The sequence below is a fragment of the Sabethes cyaneus genome, chromosome 2 (genome assembly GCF_943734655.1).
Source record: "Sabethes cyaneus chromosome 2, idSabCyanKW18_F2, whole genome shotgun sequence".
Taxonomy (NCBI): domain Eukaryota; kingdom Metazoa; phylum Arthropoda; class Insecta; order Diptera; family Culicidae; genus Sabethes; species Sabethes cyaneus.
The window spans coordinates 73,389,539-73,411,911 of NC_071354.1; the positions used below are offsets into that span (position 1 = coordinate 73,389,539).

A 22,373-nucleotide genomic window follows, 5' to 3' on the forward strand; every position below is an offset into this window, starting at 1 on the left:
TTTATGTATGAGTAAAACTTTCTTAATTATATGGTATCACGACTCACAAGTAAAATGTATAATTCAAAAACGTGGTGAAATATTAAAAGGGTTATAAAAATTCACTCAGAAGTCTGACACAGTAAGGCAACGCTTCTTTTAACCCAATGAGCGCTGTTCAGTCTAGTTCCAAGTAACACAGGAATGACGTAGTTTGTTGAATGGCCAGTCGTCGAAAGGGTGCCTTTTCGTTCTGCTGTCTTGTAAACTGGGCATTTGTATCTGGTACCTTCCTCAAGCTCAGCCACTTTAATTGGCTACGGATATTACTTGGACTTACAATACGGATGTTAATATAAACATTAGACTATACTTACTATGAGATGAATGATCGGCATAACATCTATTAGCATTTTAGGAAGCTGTTCCTCGAGATAGGCCCCGCGTAAATTCCATTTCGCCCCTTCCAAAAATAGGCCATGGATGTATACTCCGTTTTCTGGCGGAGAATTGGCACTAGATAAAATACAAAGTTTAGCAGTTTAATCTAATGACATTTACATCAAATACTTACGATGAAACTCGCAGAATTCCGTAATCAAAGGTCAAAATATCAATTGGAATGCGATACCTGCGAGCATAGTTTTGCATTGCTGCCGTTAGAAATGCCTGCGTAAAGTAAAAGCCAGAAATCCAAAAAACGTTTGGTTTCCCAAGTCTATACCAGGACTCCAGAAAAGCTAGCCGCTCCAGGAAATCACCGATGTACGCTCCGATCGGTTTCAAACTTGGATAGGACTTTCTCATCCAACTATCCGGAATCTTTTTGAAACTCAGTGCCGAAAAAACGGCCTCCAGCTCCGGAGTCAGTACGATCAATCCAGCGATACCCTTTTTAAGGTTGACACAGCTGGACCTTATCTCCTGGAGTAGGTTATTAAAGCGCTCCATTTCTTGCACCAGTACAGTGTTCATTGATTCGTTATAATCGACTGGATAATTTATTTTGGCTGTTTCAACGTCAAAATCAGGTGGTAGCCGACTGTGAATGTTCTCAATCATTTCCAATATATTTTTTTCCTTCTCGACATCACTAGTCTCTGACAGTCCTCCTTGAGTCATCAACATCGATTCAAGCAATACCTTGGACGCATTTAAATCCCGTGTGATACCAGCGTTTGGATGAAGTCCGTACACTGCTGGACTAGGATAGTTGGGTACATTATTTCCGATATGTGCCACGTACTCTCGGTGTTCATTCCGTAAAGGTATGCCATAGCAATCGCCTTGGTTCGAAAAGCGATAATTTGGATCATTTACAACTCTATCGTTAACGTAATCCGCCAGTATAGTAACGATCGCTCGTCGATCCCAAGCATCAGTTACGCGACCGCCGTAGTTACACTCACCAGTCAAATACGATATTGCGTTGTACGGAATGTGCTCGTATTGGTTGAGAAAGAGTTGTAGCTGTAGAACGGAGATCTGGAAATCCGATTCGTTAAATCCATACGAGATATTCCATCCCAGAGGTCCAAATTTGCGTCGTTCCTGCACGACCGCATGGAAGAAACAGATTCCGTAGAGTAACTTGGAAAAAGCACGATCTTTTCCCGCACAACCAGTGTAAAAGTTTTCGTCATTCATTGGTTCTGACTTATAGGAACGAAGAAGGTTCTGTTGCAGCCCCGTTGGAGGTTCGTTGGTCATCTTGATTCCATTCTGCAGGATGCTGCTGGGAAACTGTTCCGAAGGGTAGCTCGTTAGCCACAAACGGAAAGAAGAAACCGTATTATAAAGATCCATATTTTCCCAAAGATACTCCAGGGTAGGCATCCAAGAGGCAGCTAGATGACAGTTCTGTAAACACACCCAAGTACCTTCCTCTTGAGCTCGTTCGATAATTTTCTGCGCAATTGGTCCTTGCCCTTGGCCCAGCGAAATGGACTGAAACGTTTCATCAAAACCCATTTTCTCAGAAAATAAAAGCAAAGCATTCATGGGATCAGCTCCGGGAGAAAGAATGAATATCAAAGGTGTTAGACAGTTGGAGTCCTCGTAGGATCGGGCGATATCGAATGGTGGTGGTAGGATGTACGCTGGACCCATTTCCGAAGCAACAAATTCTCCAATCGCTAAGACAACTTTGTCGGGTCTGAAAGTCCGTAAAATTATCAACTTTTCAAAGCGGTTTGTCTTCTCCTGCCAGGGACTGGGAAGTTTCTCGATGTGGGTGTCTTCCGTATCGTAGTACCGTTTCCAGTCTGTCATGTTTTCAATAAAACTGGCAACAAATCCGGCAAATTCTGGCAGTTGCTCTAGACGAGCAATGTCCTGCCAAAGCTTATCCGTTATCCAGCTAGGATTGGGGTTTGGTTGATCTGTTGTGCTTTTCTCTCCTCCAACTAGAAGATACTGAAATTCATGCTGATCGATCTGGTTGCAAGAGATCATTATTTTAGTTGTCAATACGAATGAGAAAAGCAACTTATCTCGTTCAAATAGTGATCGACACACATTGTTGTATAGATTCAGCGTGACAGCATCCATTAAAAATTTCAACCTGCGCTGCAGATCCTTTGTTCTGTTGGCGTTTTCAATCGAAAAAATATATAAATTGACAAACCATGCCAACGAGAACTGATACATTGGATCGATGTTCGGCAGTTCCGTAATGCAATAGTACAGTGTCGATGAGTGCGTAGCAACTGGTCGGTAATTCTGTCTGAAGGCGTCTATTTTAGCTTCGATTTCCTTAGAATCCTCCTGCTTTCTCTCGATATCGGTGGAGATTCGTTTAGAATCATCAAGAATTTTTATCGCACTTTCGTCCTCCAGAATATCACCTTTACTCTCCGAAAGTGTTTTCAAAATCTTATCCTCAACTTCTTTCAGCATTGCAACGTTCTTCGCCCCTTGCAGTATCAAATTTTGCCGCAGCTCTTGAAGATCCGGACGTTCTTTGGCAACTACTATTCCAAGCAGCTGGTCTTCCAGACCTTTGACGGTGAGAGCAAAGTTGACGACAGTAACTTTGTTGAACACTTCCGGCAAGTAATGTGGGTTTCGAAGGCCCGAAGTTAAATATAGTCGAAATTTCGGTGACATGGCAATCACATTATCACCCAAACTTAGATATTCAACTCCGCCCTGAATGAAGGTATTTCGATTTAGCAGTGGATCCAACGGAGCTTCTAGATCTTCGAAAATATTTTCTATCAACGCTGGCCAACCGTGCTCTATACATACTTCTAGGCGTTTCATATAATCTGGTTGGGAAAATTTCATGATCTGCAAATGATTACTTCTTTCCATATTCCTGATCCACTTGTTAGCCTGAAACTGAGGATCAATGAACAGGCTGTACCGGTTCGAGCTGTCCATGATGATTCCATTTTCCACCGAAAATGCATCCGTTGGCAAGCCGGCAATGTTCCAGTTCTGAATTTTGATTTTTGATCCCAATATGTCCACCAAACTATACGCAGCCGAGCAGGGAATTTTCATTTCACCCACAAAGGCGTGCCAATCACGGATACACTGATTCCGGAAACTTGCGTTTAACGGTGCAAGATAGGCAATCACTCCACTAGAAACAAGAATATCACCAGCCAAACTATCGTACAGATTCTGAAGTCTTTCCGCTGCAAGCGTCCAGCGGCTCTTCTCCCCACCGAGCCCTCCAATCAAAGTTTCCGCCCGCTGCAGTTTATCCTTGCACAGCTGAACCTCATCTTCTACTTCCTGTTTCCTCTGGTTTGCCTCATCTAGGTTGTCATTGAGTTCGGCAACTCTCCGCTCCAGGTTGGCCGCCAGTTGTCGTTTTTCCGTCAACAGCGCCATGGTTTCTGCGTACTCCTTCTCAGCCTGACGTAGTTTTTCCTTTTTCGGAGCAACAATTTTCGCGACGGCATCATACAAATCCATTGCTATAATCCATTTGCATAGACCTTCGGCGGCGCTGGACGCTTTCGCCACAATATGCGGTTGAAAGTCTTTATGGGGAATGTACTCTTTACGAATTTTCTTCATAAGGTCTGGGTTTATGTTGTCTTTGTCGAAGTCTTTTAGTGTTTGCAGGAACGCCATGTCTCCCAACAGGCGTTTACTCGGCCCCCAATAGTCAAGCATTTTCTTTCCCGTTGCTTGATCGGTCACCTTATCCGGAGTAATCCCTTTCATCACACATACCGCAGCCATGACAAGTTTAACTACCTCGGGTGGATTCTTCATCGATTTCACCAGAGTGATATCGTTAGGTTTTAGTGTGTTTAATGCTTGGATGGCTTCTTCCAAAATCGGAATCGCACCGGCTAGGTCTTTCTCGCAATCGGCTTTCAATACTTGCGCTTCGGCGGCCTGAACGTTGGCAATAACTTCATCTTTCTTGACCTGTTCAGTAGCGGCTGCTGCCTCGATGGATTCTTTCTCAATCTCCTCCGTCATTTTTCGAGACTGTTCTGCCATTACCAGTAGAGTAGGTTGCAATGCATTTAATTCTTTTTGCATGACTGACACGGCAGCTGCTGCAGCATCCAGTTTATCCAAACCGGCCAGATAGCGCATTTTATTTTGCATAATTTCCGTTTGATGTTTCTTAGTTAGGTTACGGAAGCACTTTATTAGCTCTAGATAAGAAGCGGATGTAACGTACGTGACACGGCCTGTTGATGCCGTGAACTCTGCTGAAGCATTTCTGGCGACCACATGGAAATGCTTGCAGGTTACGACTATGGCCTGCTTTATCGAAGCCGGAACGTTGAGTTCCTTCATATACATTTCAGCAACTTTTTCCAGTGCATCTTCCGGCCACGCATCAAACCAGTTGATTGTACAACAGTTTACCAACGATGGGTACAAACGTATTCTGTTTCGCAAAGCAGACCCAATTGGACTGAAGCAAATTACGATGTGAAGCTTTTGCTTACAACGGTTGACAAAAAATTGAAACACTTCCAAAGGACTGATGTCCAGATTTCGATTCCCACCTTGAGCAGCCAAGCGAACCATTTCCAGAATCTCTTGCTTTTCGTCTATCGGGAAAATATTCGGAACTTCACCGAGATTCAACAAACAATCAATGTCCTGAAGAAAAGCTTCCTCCTTCAGTTGCGCCTCAGTGAGAAGGAAAACAGTATCACGACCCATTCCGCCTGCTTCTTTGAGAACCTTCTTCAAATCCTCACGCCACTCATTGATTCCGTAGTATTTGGTTATTTCCGGTTGAAATAGTGACTGTCCGCAGATTTGCGCTGCCAATTTGGTCAAAGATTGGCGACCGGATCCACCCATCCCGACTAGCATGCAACTTCCGCAAGACATGGACATAATACGGCAAATCTTGTTTAAATGTTGCAGTGCGTACTGGAATAGGACAATATCCATTTTTGCCTTGTGTGTGCTGTTGTATTCCGCCAGATCTCGATTAGCCAAATCTCTAAACTGTTCGATCTGCGGTACTTCTTCATATTTTCGATCTTCCATTTCAGCGTCCACATCAAAATAACTACCGAACAGCAGGTTGTTTAGGTTTCCTAAATTCACAGTATTCGTCTCTGGATGAAAGAAATCCGGCAATAGTTGTTCCGTTTTCTCTTTGAAATACGATTTGAGATTCTGACTCAGTTTGTCGAACACGAACCGCCTATCAGTTTCGTCCACTAAGCGGTCATAGAATACACGCATCGACTCATGCATCCAAAGTCTTGGGAATATCTTTTTACTTTCTACCGATTCACGCTTCAGCATCGAGCAGCCACTGATTACCCGCGATACATCCCTCAAGTTGAATATGTAATGCGACTTAGCAGGAGTTGGCAACAAGTTATCGCACGCAAACTGATACGTATTTAAGGTAGCATTTACGATCATGTTAACCATTGTGGTAACATCCGTTGCATGGCCTCCCTTCCGATAGCCATCTAGCAACACGTTTGTAAAGATTTTAAACATAGTTTCGTCGTTAAAGTTACTGATAGCAAAGATATCGAAGTGACACAAAAATCGTTCGTATACATTCTGTCTGCTGCCGCCGGGCAGACCGCAAGCTGCCATCACAAGAATCTTCTGCAGAAAGAGCTTCGATGCGTCCTTCAGATCGTACCAGTGACCATAGTCGAAATACTGCCGAATCAACTCGATCGGAGGTTGCGCTCCGTAGATTTCCTTCGCCGGCATGTTCATATCGTCGATGAAGAGAACACACGTTTTGTCCTCCGCCGGTCCGTACAATCCGCGTTTCTTTTTCATCAACTTTGAGATGATCAACTCCTGCGTTTGATTGGCTGTGATCTGTGACGTAAAGGTAATCAAGGTAGGAAGATGCGTAACTTGATCCATTTTGCTCATCAGATAATTCTGGAAATAGTAAGTTTTTCCTGTTCCAGTTGGCCCCACCATTAATAAGGGTTTTTTGTTCTGAAATTAAAAAAAATCCTTGAGGTTGAAAATAAATGAAATTAGTTTCTAAACTACAAAAGATAATACCTTTACATGGATATCGATTATGTGCATGTATCGAACTGAATCCAATGTGGGCACCAGAAGCGTAATTCCAACTTCATTCTTCATCTGTCTTACCATATCTGGATAGTATCGCCAGTTGCCTTTTTGTTTGAAGCAGTACACATAATCCATTATCATTCCCTCACCAGGTATTGACACGTCTATCTTTCCCAAAGCATCCGGAACGGGGTGACTTTCTTCAGTTCCCTTCCATATCTATGGAGAAGATCCTATTATGTTGTGACGTTGTCAAAAGATAAACAACAAATTTTACCTCACGATAAAACTCATCAAATTTCACTTTCGAATCCATGTCCAAGATTCCTGCCAAACCCCATACGACTGAGTACATCAAAGCAGCCTGAAACCAGGTAAACAAATACTTCCCGTACTCATCGGGACTCTCGTAAACCGCCTCATCAATGACCATTTGAAAAATATTCATTGTACACATGAGTAGATTCATATCACCTGGATAGAGGTACTGTTTGCACTGGCGTCTTATGAACTTCAAGCAATCCGGAATAACCCACCGATAAATTTCCAGCAAAAAGTGCTCCCAGTCCGTTGTCCACTGCTTGTTGCACCGCTGAATCCACGACATGACCAAAGCCTCCCAACCAATGACGGACGGTTCCATAAAAATCATTCCGCACCTCGAAACCGTTGCCGGTGATGCCTGTTCCAGGTCCATAACCTCAAATATCATCGACATTTCCCCCGTCATAGTAATGACCTCTCCAGATGTCAAACAAAGCTTCTTGTTATCATCCAGCACGGTGTTCATATTCTCGATCCACACGGCATCCACCGGTCCATCGAAAATCAACCACTTTCGATCCGGTTTCGTATCGATGGCAAAACTTCGAAATATCGTAGAAGCAATACCGTCCGTCCATTCGTACGATATCGGATCGAATGCACCGTAAAGCTGTCCCATGGTAATGGCTTTTGGATTCACTACATCATACTGGACTCTTTGAAAATACGGATTATCGCCTTGACCTTTCAATTTAGTAAGACATTCTGCAAGCACTTTCAGGGTCATGGATTTTGCAGAGAATGGTTGCCCTACCATCATGAACCCGTGACGAACAATAATCATCTCATATGTCTGTATGACCTTCGTTAGGAAGGTGTCCTTGGGTTGTAATTTCATGTCCCGACAGACCTCATGGAAAGCATTGGTAAGCAACATATAATCTGCTTGGGGAAGTTCAACACCCGGAAAAAGATCAGAGATAATACCCTCAAACAGAGGAACATCTTTCCGTAGAAACTTTGGCAGATTGACGTCCAAAAGTGATCTCAACAGTAATATTTCTTCATCTTCATCTGGGAAAGATTTCTTCAAATTACCACAAGCTTGCAAAACGGTCTTAACAGCTCGCATGCCATAGTCGTAATGATTTTGCGACGAAAGTTGTTCCGAACAAAGTCGATATGTGGTGACAATTTTAACCGCTAAAGTTCTTGCATTGGTAAATCCGAAAGAATATAGGGAAATTTCTCCAATCATCGCATAGTCCGGTACCATCATTGCAACGGTTCTAAACAACACTTTCAAATTATCCGGCAACTCCGACCGCCCTGCATATCCTGGATTCATCGTAATACATACGTAGCAAGCAGGATTTAAATTCAATTCGGTCCCTTCAAAGATAAACTTCTGCACACCGGCTCGGACTGCCACTATAATGCACAATATTTGCTGAGCTACGACCGATAATACCTCCAGCTCGATTCGATTGAATTCGTCAAAACAGGCCCATGCTCCAGACGAAGCTAATCCTTTGAAAAACTTTCCCATTGCTTTGTAATCCAATCCATCGGAGCAGTTAAATACTTTACACTGAACTGCCAAAGCCTTGGCCAAATCTTTAGTGGTTTCCGTTTTTCCCGTTCCGGCCGGACCTTCCGGGGCACCATTCAAATGTAGCTGATAGGCTCCCATCAAGGTTCGATAGCAACGATCAGTCAACGGAGTTATGACCAACCGATCTGAATTCCCCAAATACTCACAAGCAAACCTGACCGAAGCATTAATAATCTTCACCAACACTTCTCCTTCATTCCAATAGTAACGCAACTGTGCCAGCCATTGGAAGTCATTCTCCGACTGAACCTTCTGCTTTATTAGCTCATCTACCACATCTTTTGCATGGACGTCGATAACGATCAATGCTTTAATTGTAATTCGATCCAAATTGGTGATCTCCTTTGATCGAATCAATTTGACAACATCCATCAACTCGACTTGAAGCTGTTCGAAAAATTCTACAATCGCACTCGGTTTTCCACCTAGACAGACATGTATATTGGCTGCCCAAAAAATTTGCGAAACACAGAGCACAACCATTCCGGGCCAATCCAACACCCAGGTGTCACGCGCTTTCTCTTTGTAGGCCTCATAGCTTCCCTTTATTTCGTTCAGTACGGCTTTCAACATTTCGTCCTCTACCCGAACCAACCATTTCTCAACACTACCGCGTGCTTCGGATGTTGACACTTTCTCTACAAACTGGACCTGTTCTTTCTCGATACTAAACATCGACCGAATATCCAATGCTTGATCGAACTCCAACCTATTAATTCCCTCAAAACACTTGCTCAAATGTGGTTGAACCCTCAGTGGATCCTTCGTCTCAGAAAGTATTTCCAACATTTCGTCGTTCGACAAAAAGAAAAATCTCGGAAAATACAAACGCTTCTTTTCCAGATACTCATTGACTCCATTCGTAATTTCCTCCATCAGTTCGTTTGACTGTTCCAGTGCTTCCAAAACTCCCTTGGCAGCAGCTATGTTCATCACTGACCGGTTTCCTTCAACTGCCTTCATGTACATTCGGTAAGTTTTGTCCACCTGCTGAAACATTCTTCCTTCATTGGGCATCTGCGCCACGATGTCAGCGGAAGAGAATATCGGCAGCAAGTACAACCACGTACTCTGCACCTTTCCCCATTGTTCCAGTGTCTTATTGACACGTGTCAGTGTTTTGTACCATTCCTTGACTTCCTTCTCACATGGTTTAACAAAAGCAGAACCGCGCATTGCTAAGGTTTTGATTATGTGATCATCCAGAATCGCTTGAATTTCATCCAATCCGGACAAAATATTGATATTGGTATCCTTGAAAGCATTTAGCTTAAATTCGATAGATTCCCACTCCTTAATCATGGCGGTCAGACTTTTCTGCAACTGCAGCTCCTTATTTGCCCCAATGCTAACAATTTCAAACTTGTCCAGATCGTGTTCCAAGTTGTACTTGATTATTTTCCTAAGTGTCGTACCCGCATCCGGAGTAAGATCAAAGCCTGCGATCTCCGACATTTCATCCCAATGGCGGTCTTTCAACGCTGGATTGCACATGATGTTAACGATGTATACTCCCAGATGGAAGTCCTTGATCGATTGCGTCATTCGGGCACACAATTTCAACGGGCAGGGATGTTTCTCCGGATCTGGATCCTCGGTTTGACCCTAAAAAATTAATGTACATTGTAGCCCAATACCAGTAATCAAAAGATGAAAGGTTTCGGTGGAATTGAAGGGTACCTTAAACTTGCAGAGCGTGTTCTCCAACATGTCCGCTTTGATACGATTTCGGTAGTATTTTTGGGTTTTCTGGAACTCTTTTAAAAATTCGTCCGTTTTAGACTCGACGAAATGCGGTTCCAGGTATTCGAATGGACCATCCATCCAAACGTTATAGTAGCGTAGCCAACGCATACACAATCTGTACAAAGATTATAGAACATAATTGAAAAGTTAACTAAATTATTTTAAAAGTGATGATAAGTGGCCAGATGTTCGGATTTCAATAGAATCCAGCCATTCTATGTCAAGTGACACAGGCTTGGGTTTACTAGCAGAAATCAATGATACGTGGAATAGGGAGAACCTAAATAAAGTTTCTAGCTGAGGTGAAAGAAAACACTGCCAGAATTAGTAGAATAAAACGGAAAACCTTCCTAACTTGACTCGTACTGCTAGAATGATATCAGCATCAGCATCAGCAAATTTATCGCATCCAAGGACGGACGCTGGCAACCACATTTCGCCGCATTTGTCGCGTAAGCTCTGAGGCATCATCCTGAAAAGCAATTGAAGTGCCAGGAATAAACTATATGCCAGAAATATGTAGAGAACCCTAACTGCTCCCATCGACAAGAAGGGTTATATTGGTCGAAATGCTCAAGAAAGTATGCCAAACTGACTACGGGGCCTGGTGCAGCATCATCTACATGCTTAATAGGCTTTCCTTCCAAGACAATTCTAAGGCAAAACCTGCTGAGGACCGTGTACCCACCACCAGATCTCGCTCCAACTGATGTAATAATCTTGCTTGCTGTGTTCTTACTATAGGCGTTTTTCCCAAATTTGAAACAAACATAATCTTCGTAGGGTAATCACTCGGCATTCTCGCAACATACCCTGTCCATCGTACTCATCCAACTTTAGTCACTTTTTGAATACTAGACTCGCCATAGAGCTGCGCGAGTACTCGGCGCTTGAAAACTCCGAGAACTTGCTGGTCGTCCTCAAGCATTCTCAACGTTTCATTCCCGTAAAAACAACCGGTCTAATAAGCATCTTCCGGGTACATTGGGTTTTTTGAAAATAATAAAACCACGCGGTATTTCGATAGATAACCTCCTCAAATCTTCGGTGTTTTGAAGAATACTTCAAAGTCATTTGTATCACGAATAGTGCAGTTATTTAAAATAGCGAACAAATGTAGAATTTGAACAGTAGCTGTGCGCTACCTGAAAGATGTTCCCAGAACAGCTCATGAGTCTCAGAATAAATAATAATTAATTATTATATCTTCATACATTCCTGATTGCTCAAGTTAAGCGTAGACTTGCTTTTCAGATCGGACACATAGCTTGAACCACAGCTTGAAGCTCGTAGAATTGGTCCAGCATTGACAAAAGGCTATTCCAATTTGTTCTGCAATCAGTTACCAAACGAATTTTTCTCCCGTGGTGCACTCCACCATTTCTTACTGCAGATTTTCTGAAGAATTTCACTGGCACTTTTTACTGTTGTGCAAGATTTTTAATTGTATTCTTATAGTTTAAGAGAATTATACAATTAAGTGGTTGTTTCGAGTATCTTCAATCATGAAATTTAATTCGCCGTATACGATAAAAATTTGAACAGCAATAAAGCTTTCTTGAGTTGTTATTTCCCTCACCCTCTTATCCAGTAACTCTTATCTCTACCTCCTCCTGGTACGAATCGGAGTATCAGCAACCTTAGCGGAGATTGGGGAACCAACCCCAGTAGTATACCAACAGGAAAGAAGGTGGTCTCGGTACTACGTCCAAGTGAGGACAGCCTCATCGCGAGACTCGATAGCGTGGCCTTCGGCGATAGCAATATTCGGCATCGACACAGGCGACGAAACAAGGACGACGAATGGAAACTCGGTACTTGGAACTACATATCGCTAAATTTCGCAGGTGGCGATCGGTTCCTGTTCGAACAGTTTGAATCCAGTAAACTCGGCATCGTAGCTCTACAGGAAATCTGTCGCAAAGGAGAGAAGATTTGGAAGAACCATGGCGCCTAGTTCTACCAGAGCGGTGGCATAATCAACGAACTGGGAACGGGATTTGGAAACAGATTGCGTGATAGATTGGAAAGCAAGAAGGAAGCGTACTACGCGTGACTGGAAGCAACGTACGACAGCTGTTCGCCACAGGACGTCAAATTCGTCATTGGGGTATGAACGCCCCGGTCGGTAAGGAAAAAATATGTGGACCTGTGATAGCAGTCCGTAGAAGCTGTAAGCGACAAATAACCAAACGCATTGTGTGTGTACACGCAGTTTAACGAGCAAACACTGACGAACTGACATGACACATAGAAGAAAATCCTTTAAAAACCATCGTCCAACACATTTTGCTTGCACACTAGCACCCTCTGTTATGCATGTCGCGGAGTAGCTTGAATTTGCAGGGTTTTATGCTGTAGGGTTTTTACATTTGAATGGTTTTATACTGAAAACTCGAAGCAACACTCACGCGCCGCGGTGTAGCCTTGTTGCGAAACATGTTTTTTTTTTAAATGAGTGGTTTTGTATTCGACGATGGAATTAACGCGAGTGTCTCGTCTGTTTGTCTGTGGAGCAAAGTTATTTAAAAACGGGAGTATTGTATAACATATGATAAACATTTTAGCTAGTAACGCGAGAGCTTAACACAAAATTCGCTGGTAATCTTTACCCGATGTATTGTTGCCATATCTTTTTAGATTTCTTTATTACATGACGAAAAAGCAGCAATCTTAGTATTTTGTATGGCACCACTGGCTTACTACAAGCAAGAGGTAAAAGAAAGAATACGAAAATCCCCCTGCCGCATGAAATAGATGCACTCTAAAAAATCGATTCGTTCAATTATCGGAATAATGTTGGAAACATCTGGTTTGCAGTCGGCATGCATTTCGTTTTATGCTTAAGAATAAAGTAAATAAAACTTGCAAGATTGGTAGATGAAATGACTTATGAGTAAAAGCCGCCGATTAAATGCAAATATTAAGTGAATTAAGTGAAAGTTCGGTGAATGAAAACTGCGCATGTTGTCACGCCAGTTGTACATACAGATTTTTCCATAGTGCATGCAGAGTGTCTTTTGTATGCCCAAATGTAGATTAGGTGCTCGTGTGCTTTCATATTTTGTGAATTTCTGCCAATTGCGGAGATATATATTGACGGAAAGTGAGCCAGATTCTATAATTAAATGTTTCTAACTACTGCATTTTAAGTGATGTGAAGGGCCGGTTTTGTTTAAAATATTCAAGTAAAATACGATACGCGATGAAGTTAGTGTTGTGTGTGTGTGTGCTTTATGTTTTATGCTGCGATGATTTTGAAGTGCATGTGCTCATAAGCAGTTTTCTTGTCAGAAAAACATTTTTGTCGATGGAACTGAGTTGCATATTGAAGATTATCGATTGTAAGACAAACAATCATTTATCCTAGCGAATCTACAGTACTACATTTAAAAAATTGCAACTAAAGAGCCATTAAGACCTAGTTACTAACACGCTCAAAGCAATCATGGTAGTCATGAATACATGATGAGGGCTAATTTCTCGTTAATGGGGATTACCAACAAGCGATGAAGAGAAGAAAATATTTTTGGAAAAATTATCTAAGCATTGCCACTAGGGAGAACATTTCCAAATACCGACGGGCAAGAAACCAGTTGACCACATAGGAAATGGTGGGCTTCATGGGGGCAGAAATGTCAGGAGTACAACGTACCCACGCATTACATCTTTATTGATTACAAATCAGCATACGATACAATCGATCGAGACCAGCTATGGCAGATAAGGCACGAACACGGTTTACCGGATAAACTGACGCAAGTGATTAGAGCTACATTGGATCGAGTGATGTGTTTCGTGCTGATTTCTTGGACATTCTCGAGTCACTTCGAGACGCGGTGAGGGTTGAGACAACGTGACGGCTTATCTTGAATGCTGTTCAACATCGCTCTTGAGTGGGTGATCCGACGAGCGGACATCGAAATGAGAGGCACGATTTTCACCAAAGACCCACTGATGTAATAATCTTCTTAGACTTTGCAGACGTTGACTATGCGGGGCAATCTATGTCAAACTGAAAGCGAAGCCTAGGGGCTAAACTAAATGCGTCGAAAACCAATTATATGAAAGAAAGCACGGCGATGAATTAGAAGTGGTAGAGTGGTGAGATCGCTGGTGACCGCGGATAACTTCTTAGTAGGAAGATCCAGCGGGAAATCAGACTTACTTAGTTCTTCGTAAACGAGCTACAGGCCCTGCTTGGAGTGATCCCCATTGTACATCTGGTGAAAGTCAACAGGTTATTGTGGACCGGACACGTCATAAGGATGCCGGACGAAAACCGTTCTCTTCAACAACCACACCGGAACCGGGTACACGGGAGCTTAACGCGCAACGTGCCCGGCTAACTCGAAAGTGATTTGCAACTTTTGAGACGACTGCTTGAAACAGGACGAGCCTGGTCTAATCTCAAGCGTTATAGAGTTATTGAATATTTTTAGTTCTCGGTTCTATTTGTCTTAAATTAGCTCTAGTACAAAAACTATGTTAGCTAGCTCGATTCTTGGGTGACATTGGGATTCTCGTTTCGAGTGATTTTGGTTCGTTTCGATCACGTTACCACCGAAATCACTCGAAACGAGAATCGCAATGTCACCCCTGTTTCTTTCATTCGAGAGCTGAGAAAATTTTGTATTGCAAATTGCTCTTAAACCTCCTACGTCATATAATTTAGTAACTTTTTAGAAGCAAAAAGCTTTGAAACAAGTGTTTCTTAAGACATTTTTATCAAATTTCTCCTTAAAAGTGTGTTAAAACTGATTGCTTTTATTTACCAATTTAAAGTTCCAGCGTTCTACAATTCGTTCTTTGACGTGAAATGCCTTTTAGTTTTCATTTTAAACATATGGTTTTGGATGTTGAATTAGTATCTGAAAGCTGCACGAACTCATACATCACGCATAACACACTAGATCACCGCGTGCGACGAAGATGGTTAGGCGCATATGGAAAACATTACCGAAACTGACTTCCCGGGTCTTGGGCCCGGGGACCAATTTTGATTTTAACTGTTTTATATGCATATTTTTGCGTTTAGAATTACAATACATTAAATGTGTTGTGATTTATTATATTTATATGCAGTAAGATATGCATATAATGTATTACGAGCCAAGATAGGGCTCCTGGCCCCCACCTCTGGTTATGTGGCTGTCTGTGGGTTGTTCTGAAAACTCCGAAGTTCGGTTCTGAAGTTCTAAATTGCAATATTAAAATGTATTCTCCGGAAGGACTCGCGGAAACTCACCTTTATTATGCCTCCGCTAATTGTGTATCAACTACAGCCCAGCAGGATTATGTTTGTAGAATTTCTGAACACCGGCTACTTAATGCAAGTAAGTGAACACCCAGAGTGTTCGTTTTGTTACACTATGATTTTAATTCGGGGACGTCTACGACAACGCACCGTCACTTCCGAAAAGGAACGTTATTTTCAACGAGGCCTCGAGGGGAGCAGCATCAGCAAGTGGCATCAGCGATTGACCAATGACCATTGAAATTTTGCGGATCGTGGAAAATGATCTCAAGACAAGCACAAGGCAAATTGCAGCACAGGACCATGTCACCCTGGATGTGTGGAGCGTACTGAACATGTATCCATTCCACAGGTTATAGGTTCAAGAGCTGCTACCTGGGAATAAATCTAAGCGGCTCGAGCTTCACAAGATTATGTAAGCAAAAGTGGGGCGAACCCTCAATTTATGAAAAACATTGTTGTTGCTGTTGTTGTTTTTCATACGTGTTAGATTGTGTTCATCGCACGCGATAATCTAGTGTGCTATGCGTGATTTATGAATGCTTACAGATTTCAGACACTATTTCAACACCAACACCAACACGATACGTTTAAAATTAAATTGCAACGAAATAAAGAGATAGGGTAAATGCACCAGTCATGGCTATAGTTAGCACGAAATGTCACTATTTAGGATATTTCCACGTGATGTAATACTGAAATTTGAGTCTCTACATTTCCGTAACGAAATTTGAACGGTTTTCAGTCGATATATATTGAAAAACTCTTAATTTAGACATAATTTATTGTTTTAACGCGGTTTGAAAACTTCATTCTAACGTACCAGTTTTGGGTATAGTGTTCTTTTATTCGCGATAAAAGTGTACCAGTTATGGCTATACCGGAAATTTCTGAAAAAAATCCACTTTTTCCTCCGAAAGCAGAAGATTATTTTATAGAGATGTGTATTGAGTTTATTGAACTTGATTACATCTACTTAAAGATGTAAACTTACCTTTCTTTTAGTTTAATCTAGCACTTGATGCGGAATATGTTCGACCGATCGAAAGTGGAATTAAATTTACCGTCAAAGAGTAAACATACAAAACCATAAAATTGGACGTGTTGCACGATTTGGTTTGATTTACATTGAAACGTTGTCTCTTACTCCGGGCCACATATGTAATTTGAAATATGTTCATCGAACGCGACAACGCGTATGTAGTTTTGTGCTTTTGTGATCAAGGTTTTAAGACTCCGAAACTTTTTCCGATTAAATCTGTTTACCACTATCGACAAATTCAAATTGGTTCTAAGTGATAATAAGAACTAAAAATATGGGTTAAAGATTAATTCCATTTAAATGAAACTTGTTACAAGTTAATCAATTTAGACTTCCCCAAGCTAGCGTGACCTTAGAAATAGCGTTTGTGATTTCTCAATGATCTAGTTATATTTAGAATTTCATTTTTTCAAGAAATTATCTCTTATTATATAATTAGTCAGATATTAGGATATTATAAGGATTGGGATTTAATTAAAATTACTTAGTGGTAAACTAAGAACGAGTCCTGCGAATTACTTTTAGCTTTGATCGTTCTTTTTTCTCTTTCTTTTCAATCATCTTACGTTGCTGTTCTTCAGCTTTCAACAGCTTGCTTTCTTCGCGCTTTAATTTTATAGCCTCGCGTTCTAGTGCTCTCTGTCTCTTTCTTTCCTCCATTTCCTTTTTCTCGTTCTCCTTTATCCGTCTTTCTTCTAGTCTTTCCTTAGCAGTTAGCTCAGGATGGTACCGTTTCGAATAATTACGGTGCTTTTCAACACGGCGCGGGGTAGATGGAAGTTCTAAAACCTGTGGCAAACGCCGAGTACCGAACACGTACACCTCCGGATTGTTGTCTATGTCGCCAGCAACATTATCTGAATTGTTGGCAACTTCGGACGAGGTTGGCTGGCGTTGAACGAAAAAATCACCGTAACGTTCTGCTTTCCCGGTGCTTGCAGTACTTCGTACACGTTGCGTGAACCAGTCCTAGCAATGACTTCTTTGGACTTGGGGTGTAAGTAAAACGATGTCTCATCGCCATTATAAATTCTCTCAGGGTGATCCAGGATATCGAGCAAGTCGTTTTTCGCAAGCCAATCGTGAATAGTACGAAACCATCCGCGAATGCCATTCTCACTAACTCGTTCACTGGCTGAGGAGATAGCCTCCGGTGTACGGAGGGAAAAACACGGATTCCGACGCATGGACGACGCGAACCATTTTCGTCCCACAAGCGTCATTATTTTGCATTATTTTTGTAGTTGAAGAATAATTTTCACTTACCAGGGCGATTATTTTTAAATGGGGTGTCTCGCGGGTTTGATCTTAGAAAATCAACCACTTTAAAAATCAATGTCTCACGTGGGACCGGAAATCCGCGCTCTTGCATCCCAGTCAACCAGTCGGCTATTTTTACTTCTTCTTCTCTGGTCAGTACCGATCGTGGTCCCGGGACACTCTTATTCTTCCACTGATCGCTCAAGCGATACCGCGCCGTGGACATCGGAACGTTGTACAGCTTGCAAGCTGCGTACACTGATAATTTGGTTTTCCCATTTTGTCCTCTAATCCGTGCGATGCATTTTGTAATCGCTTCTTCTGAATAGTGTTCTGCCTTACCTTCGTTGCACTGTTAAGATACTTTTCCCATACTAAAAATTAAATTTATTATTGCTGTTTAAGAGTGATAATAGATTCTACGAACCCGAAGTGAGAATGCAATTTCAGCCAGCACAAACTAGAAAAATTAGCTGGAAGCACTACAAATGGCGACTGCCGACCACGATTGAAAAGACGAAAATTGGCCGGAAACACTATACACAAGAACGACGTCCGATCACGTTATTGCTTTGGATTTAAATTATCGGATTAAAACCACGAAAATTAGCCGGAAACACAAAACACAATGATAACTGTCGACCACGTTATTTGTTTATGTTCACTATGACGACGACTGGTGCTCCAACATGTCTTTGCGCGCTATATTCCATTTCGCATGATGCCAAGTAGGGAACATTGCGTTTTTTTTTCACCAGTTATAGTGATAGCGATAAATTCGACAATGAGATAAAATAAAAAAGAATTTCACTGTTCATGCAAAAATACAACTCTTTGTAATGCCTTACGTGAAATTCATTGATAGATATTCCGAACATTCTGTTGTGAGAGACTATTTTTAAAAGATACGTACGTTAGCAAAACGATAAAAATATGAACAACATGATACACGAGTACAGAAAAACAATAACTATTTATTAAATCTCTCATAACAATTAATTACTATTATTTTGAGTAATGAATGTACTATTACTTTTCATATCTTATTACGTTTAACCACCCGAAAATGTTTCATTTCCTTATATTTTCACTTTTTGTTACATTATAGCAATAACTGGTGCTATCGCCATAACTGGTACACTTTCCCTAAGCGTTTTACGTCAAGAAACGAAATGGAGAACGATGCCAAAACTTTAAATTAGTGAATAAAAACAAACAGTTTTATCTCACCTTTTCAGGAGAAATTTGATAAAAACACCTTGAGAAACACTTATTTTAAAGCTTTTTGCTTCTAAAAAGTTGCTAAATTTGTTGAAGTATAAGGTTTAAGATCAATTCTTGGTACAAAATTTTCTCAACTTTCGAATGAAATTAACAGAATTGAACTAGCAGGCATAGTTTTTGTACTAGAGCTAATTTAATGCAAACAGAACCACAATCTAAAAATGTTTAATAACTCGGTAACGATTGAGATTTAACCATATGCGTAGAAGGATTTTTTTGTCAAATGTGTTCCTCTATCACCCTCTGAAATATCTGCACAAGGTAACTTTGTGGACCCTGTATATACCCTACCCTGTATATAACGCCTTTAGCTGCTCATTTGAACTTTCTCTTTTTATCAAAATTGACCAATAACTGATATTTGGTTATATAGCAGAGGTCTTAAACTATTTTTCTCACCTGATCAGCTTATAGAAAGGTACAACAAATGTCTTGATCGCTTCCAGCACTGCATACTGCGACTTAGGGAACTTAAATAACACCTCCTCCTTGTTGATCCACTTAACGTAATCTTCGAAGATAAATATTTGGTCAATGTAACCCTGGAGCAGCATAATGTAGTCGCGAAACTTTTCCGTTTCCGTCATGTCGTTAATAATTGCGATATCCGGTATCATTTCCTCCATTTTTTCATTCAGCTGCTTAGTAACCTCTTGCAGCTTTTCCTCGAACTGAAACTTGTACGCTTCAAAATTGGTGGAATTTACATCAAATACGGCTTGAATACGGAAGTACCAATTGATACTTTCCACCTGAACATCCATGTGGTCAGGCGGCAATTCGATCAATTCCACCAAGTAAGCTCCAATCTAAAAAGAACATTCAATAAGACCCCGCCAACAAAAACTAAAGGAAAGCATACTCTCATAGAAGCCTGTATTTTCTCTCGAAGTTCCTCAATAGTCACCGTCTTAGCCCATGTCATGTACTCCCCGTTTGCCATCAGTTGCTCCGTCGACGTCGGTATTTCCAGCGCGCGATCTTTAATCTCTTCAAAAGCCCGGCAAATCCGTTGGCTTTCCTTCCTATGTTCCACCGCAATGCTTTCCGCAATTCGCTCGATGTACTCCCGAACCAGTTTCCGCAGACTGCCGATCGCATCCGATTGATTCACGATGGCCACGTAGAAGTACTCCTTCATTACCATATTCTTAATCTTCTCGTTGTACGCTTGAAAATCATCAATCTTCTGCAGGTATTCGTCAAATGAACGAGACTCACTAAGAAAGTCATTTAGCTCGTCGCGAGTCTCTTTACTGATCAGTCCTGCAAATTGCTCCTGGAAGTCCTTCAGATAGCTGGCCAACGGTTCAAACGCCTTTTCCAGAGCAATCTGCAGCTCGTCGTGCATCTCCTGCAGTGATATATCACCGATTCCAATCTTCATAAAATTCGCCTTCGTCACAAATGCCTGAGCGTCGATCATAGTCTCGAGCGGCGGTAGACGGGATCCCATGGCGGCAATGTCGTCGATTGCATTCTTGTACACACTGTAGATATCGTTTAGGCTCGGAAACAGATCGATTCCGTCGTCGCATATTGCGAGAATTTTCATTTGTGGAATTTTGTGAACATTGAGAACGGTCCGTTCGAGATGTTCGATGGTGCGCAATTTCAACTCAGTTAGCTGTCGGTTGATCAGACTGGATGCACAACTGATCACCTTCGGCCACATGGATTTCGGCAGCGTACGACGATCATAGTGCTTCTTGAGTACCCTCGTGATCTTTGGATACCACTCGTCGGCAATGAAGGTGTTGCTGGACTGCAACTCCTTCTTGGCCATATCGCGAAGCTCATTCAAGGTGATCTCCGACTTCAACCTATACTTGGTAAAATCGTTCAACACGGGCGGAAAATCTGTATAGGAGTAGTGAATGATGCACCGAATGAAAGGATACGGAATCAGCAGATTTCTCTGAATGGTGGCTTTGTGCTTGAGAAAGTTTTTGTAGTTTGCGGTTCGGCCGAGACGCTTGAATTCGAACTTTTCTCTCGGTGGAACATAGTCATCGGGACCGGGTTTGAAGATTTTTTGGCAACTGAACGCTTTCATCACCTTGTCGAAGTCTTCGTGGACGTCGGTCATGTACGACGCTAGCAGCGCCGGGTACTGCTGACGCAGCCGTTTCGGTACAAAGGACAGTATCTTGTCTTCCGTTTTGGACAGCATTTTTGGCACCGGGGCACGTTTTGCATGCTGACGCAGTTGTTCGACGTAGTAGGATTCCGGCTTTGGAACGACATCGTCCAGGTCTTCGGTCTTTCGACGGCAGAGTTTTACTTTTTCCTGAAATTAGGACGCTGATTAAAAATGTGAAAAGGCAAATATTTGTACCTGTATCTTATAGTGGTAAAACTGTTTTCAATATTAGCTTTCTTCCCCTTGTAGGTAGTGGGTTTTATCCACATTACTCTATATTTTATCCAGTACCTATGGTTCTAAATTCTAAAATGACTGTAACCTCATTCATCTAGTTGGTCGATGACCTTTACGTAATCCGTATATGCCAATCAAAGCATTGAACTCACTCAAGTACCAACCTATTGTAACAGTGCTACTGTAAATTTAGTTAACTCTAGATTTATTAAATAGTCAACAGTTTGTTCAGGTTTTCAATCGCAAATCTATATTTTGTATTCGAAACACTTACAGCGGCGGCTTTTCGTTGGATGAAACTGTAATGGCGTCGCTCCTTAATCTCCGAGAGGAACAAGTTCAGTAGCGGATTCTGCATGTACGGCTCATTGTCGTACTTATCCAGCTTGTCGCACGGTTTGTGCAGCTTGGCCAACCTCCGGCTCATCGCGATGCGGTCGATTTTACCTTATTTTCCAGAAAAAGTGTACAAAAAAATTCCACCAGATAAAGTTACACGTCTTTCAGTCTAGTGAAAGAAAATTTTCACTTTATTTACCAACGGCAAACAAACCGGGCGACGCTACCTGGTCAATGGTTGCTCATGGTGACCTCGCCTCCGACCTCAAATTGCATGTTGCCAACCGGTGTCCTACGTCTAGACTGAGCTAGTTTTGTCTAGTGTGACCTTGACCGTCTAACCGGCGATGCACACCTGTTGCTTACCACTGCAATTCAGTGCAACAACCTGTTGGCTATTTGGAAAAGGAAACAAACAACCTGAGGATATTTGGGCAAAATATACGGAACGCTTCCGTGCAGGAATTTAGGCCAAACTAACAATCAATGAAAAACAGTGCTGGAGCTTCATTTATTCAAGTGAGGCGGATAAGGTATCTCTTTATTCTTTTGTAATCAAATATTAAACACTATTCACAAATTTCTTTAGATCTCTATAATGTCATAAATCTGATCTGCTGTGTCCTGTTTTAATCGTGAATTGATTATAGATAGAAATAAAATCTATTAGAGTAATATTTTTTCTTCAATTACTGCACGAAAAGTG

At 41.7% G+C, this 22,373-nt stretch overlaps 1 protein-coding gene across 1 annotated transcript; it reads right to left on the reverse strand.

The window, feature by feature from the left end:
• Positions 1-101: 101 nt before the first annotated feature.
• On the reverse strand, positions 102-21,755 carry LOC128737795 (dynein axonemal heavy chain 12). The gene is made up of 9 exons (XM_053832500.1): positions 21,603-21,755; positions 19,811-21,238; positions 19,348-19,757; positions 10,040-10,220; positions 6,758-9,964; positions 6,466-6,699; positions 554-6,396; positions 357-495; positions 102-296 (listed from the first exon to the last, which is right to left on the reverse strand). Exons 1-9 carry the CDS (start codon positions 21,753-21,755, stop codon positions 102-104), a joined length of 11,790 nt encoding a protein of 3,929 aa, XP_053688475.1.
• Between the last annotated feature and the right edge of the window lie 618 nt (positions 21,756-22,373).

Coding starts and splice junctions, on each gene's coding strand:
- LOC128737795 (XM_053832500.1), bottom strand. CDS start 21,755: ATGAGCCGGAGGTTGGCCAAGCTGCACAAACCGTGCGACAAGCTGGAT. Junction 21,239..21,602: donor TCCAACGAAAAGCCGCCGCT/GTAAGTGTTTCG, acceptor TCCTAATTTCAG/GAAAAAGTAAAACTCTGCCG. Junction 6,397..6,465: donor TAATCGATATCCATGTAAAG/GTATTATCTTTT, acceptor TTTTAATTTCAG/AACAAAAAACCCTTATTAAT.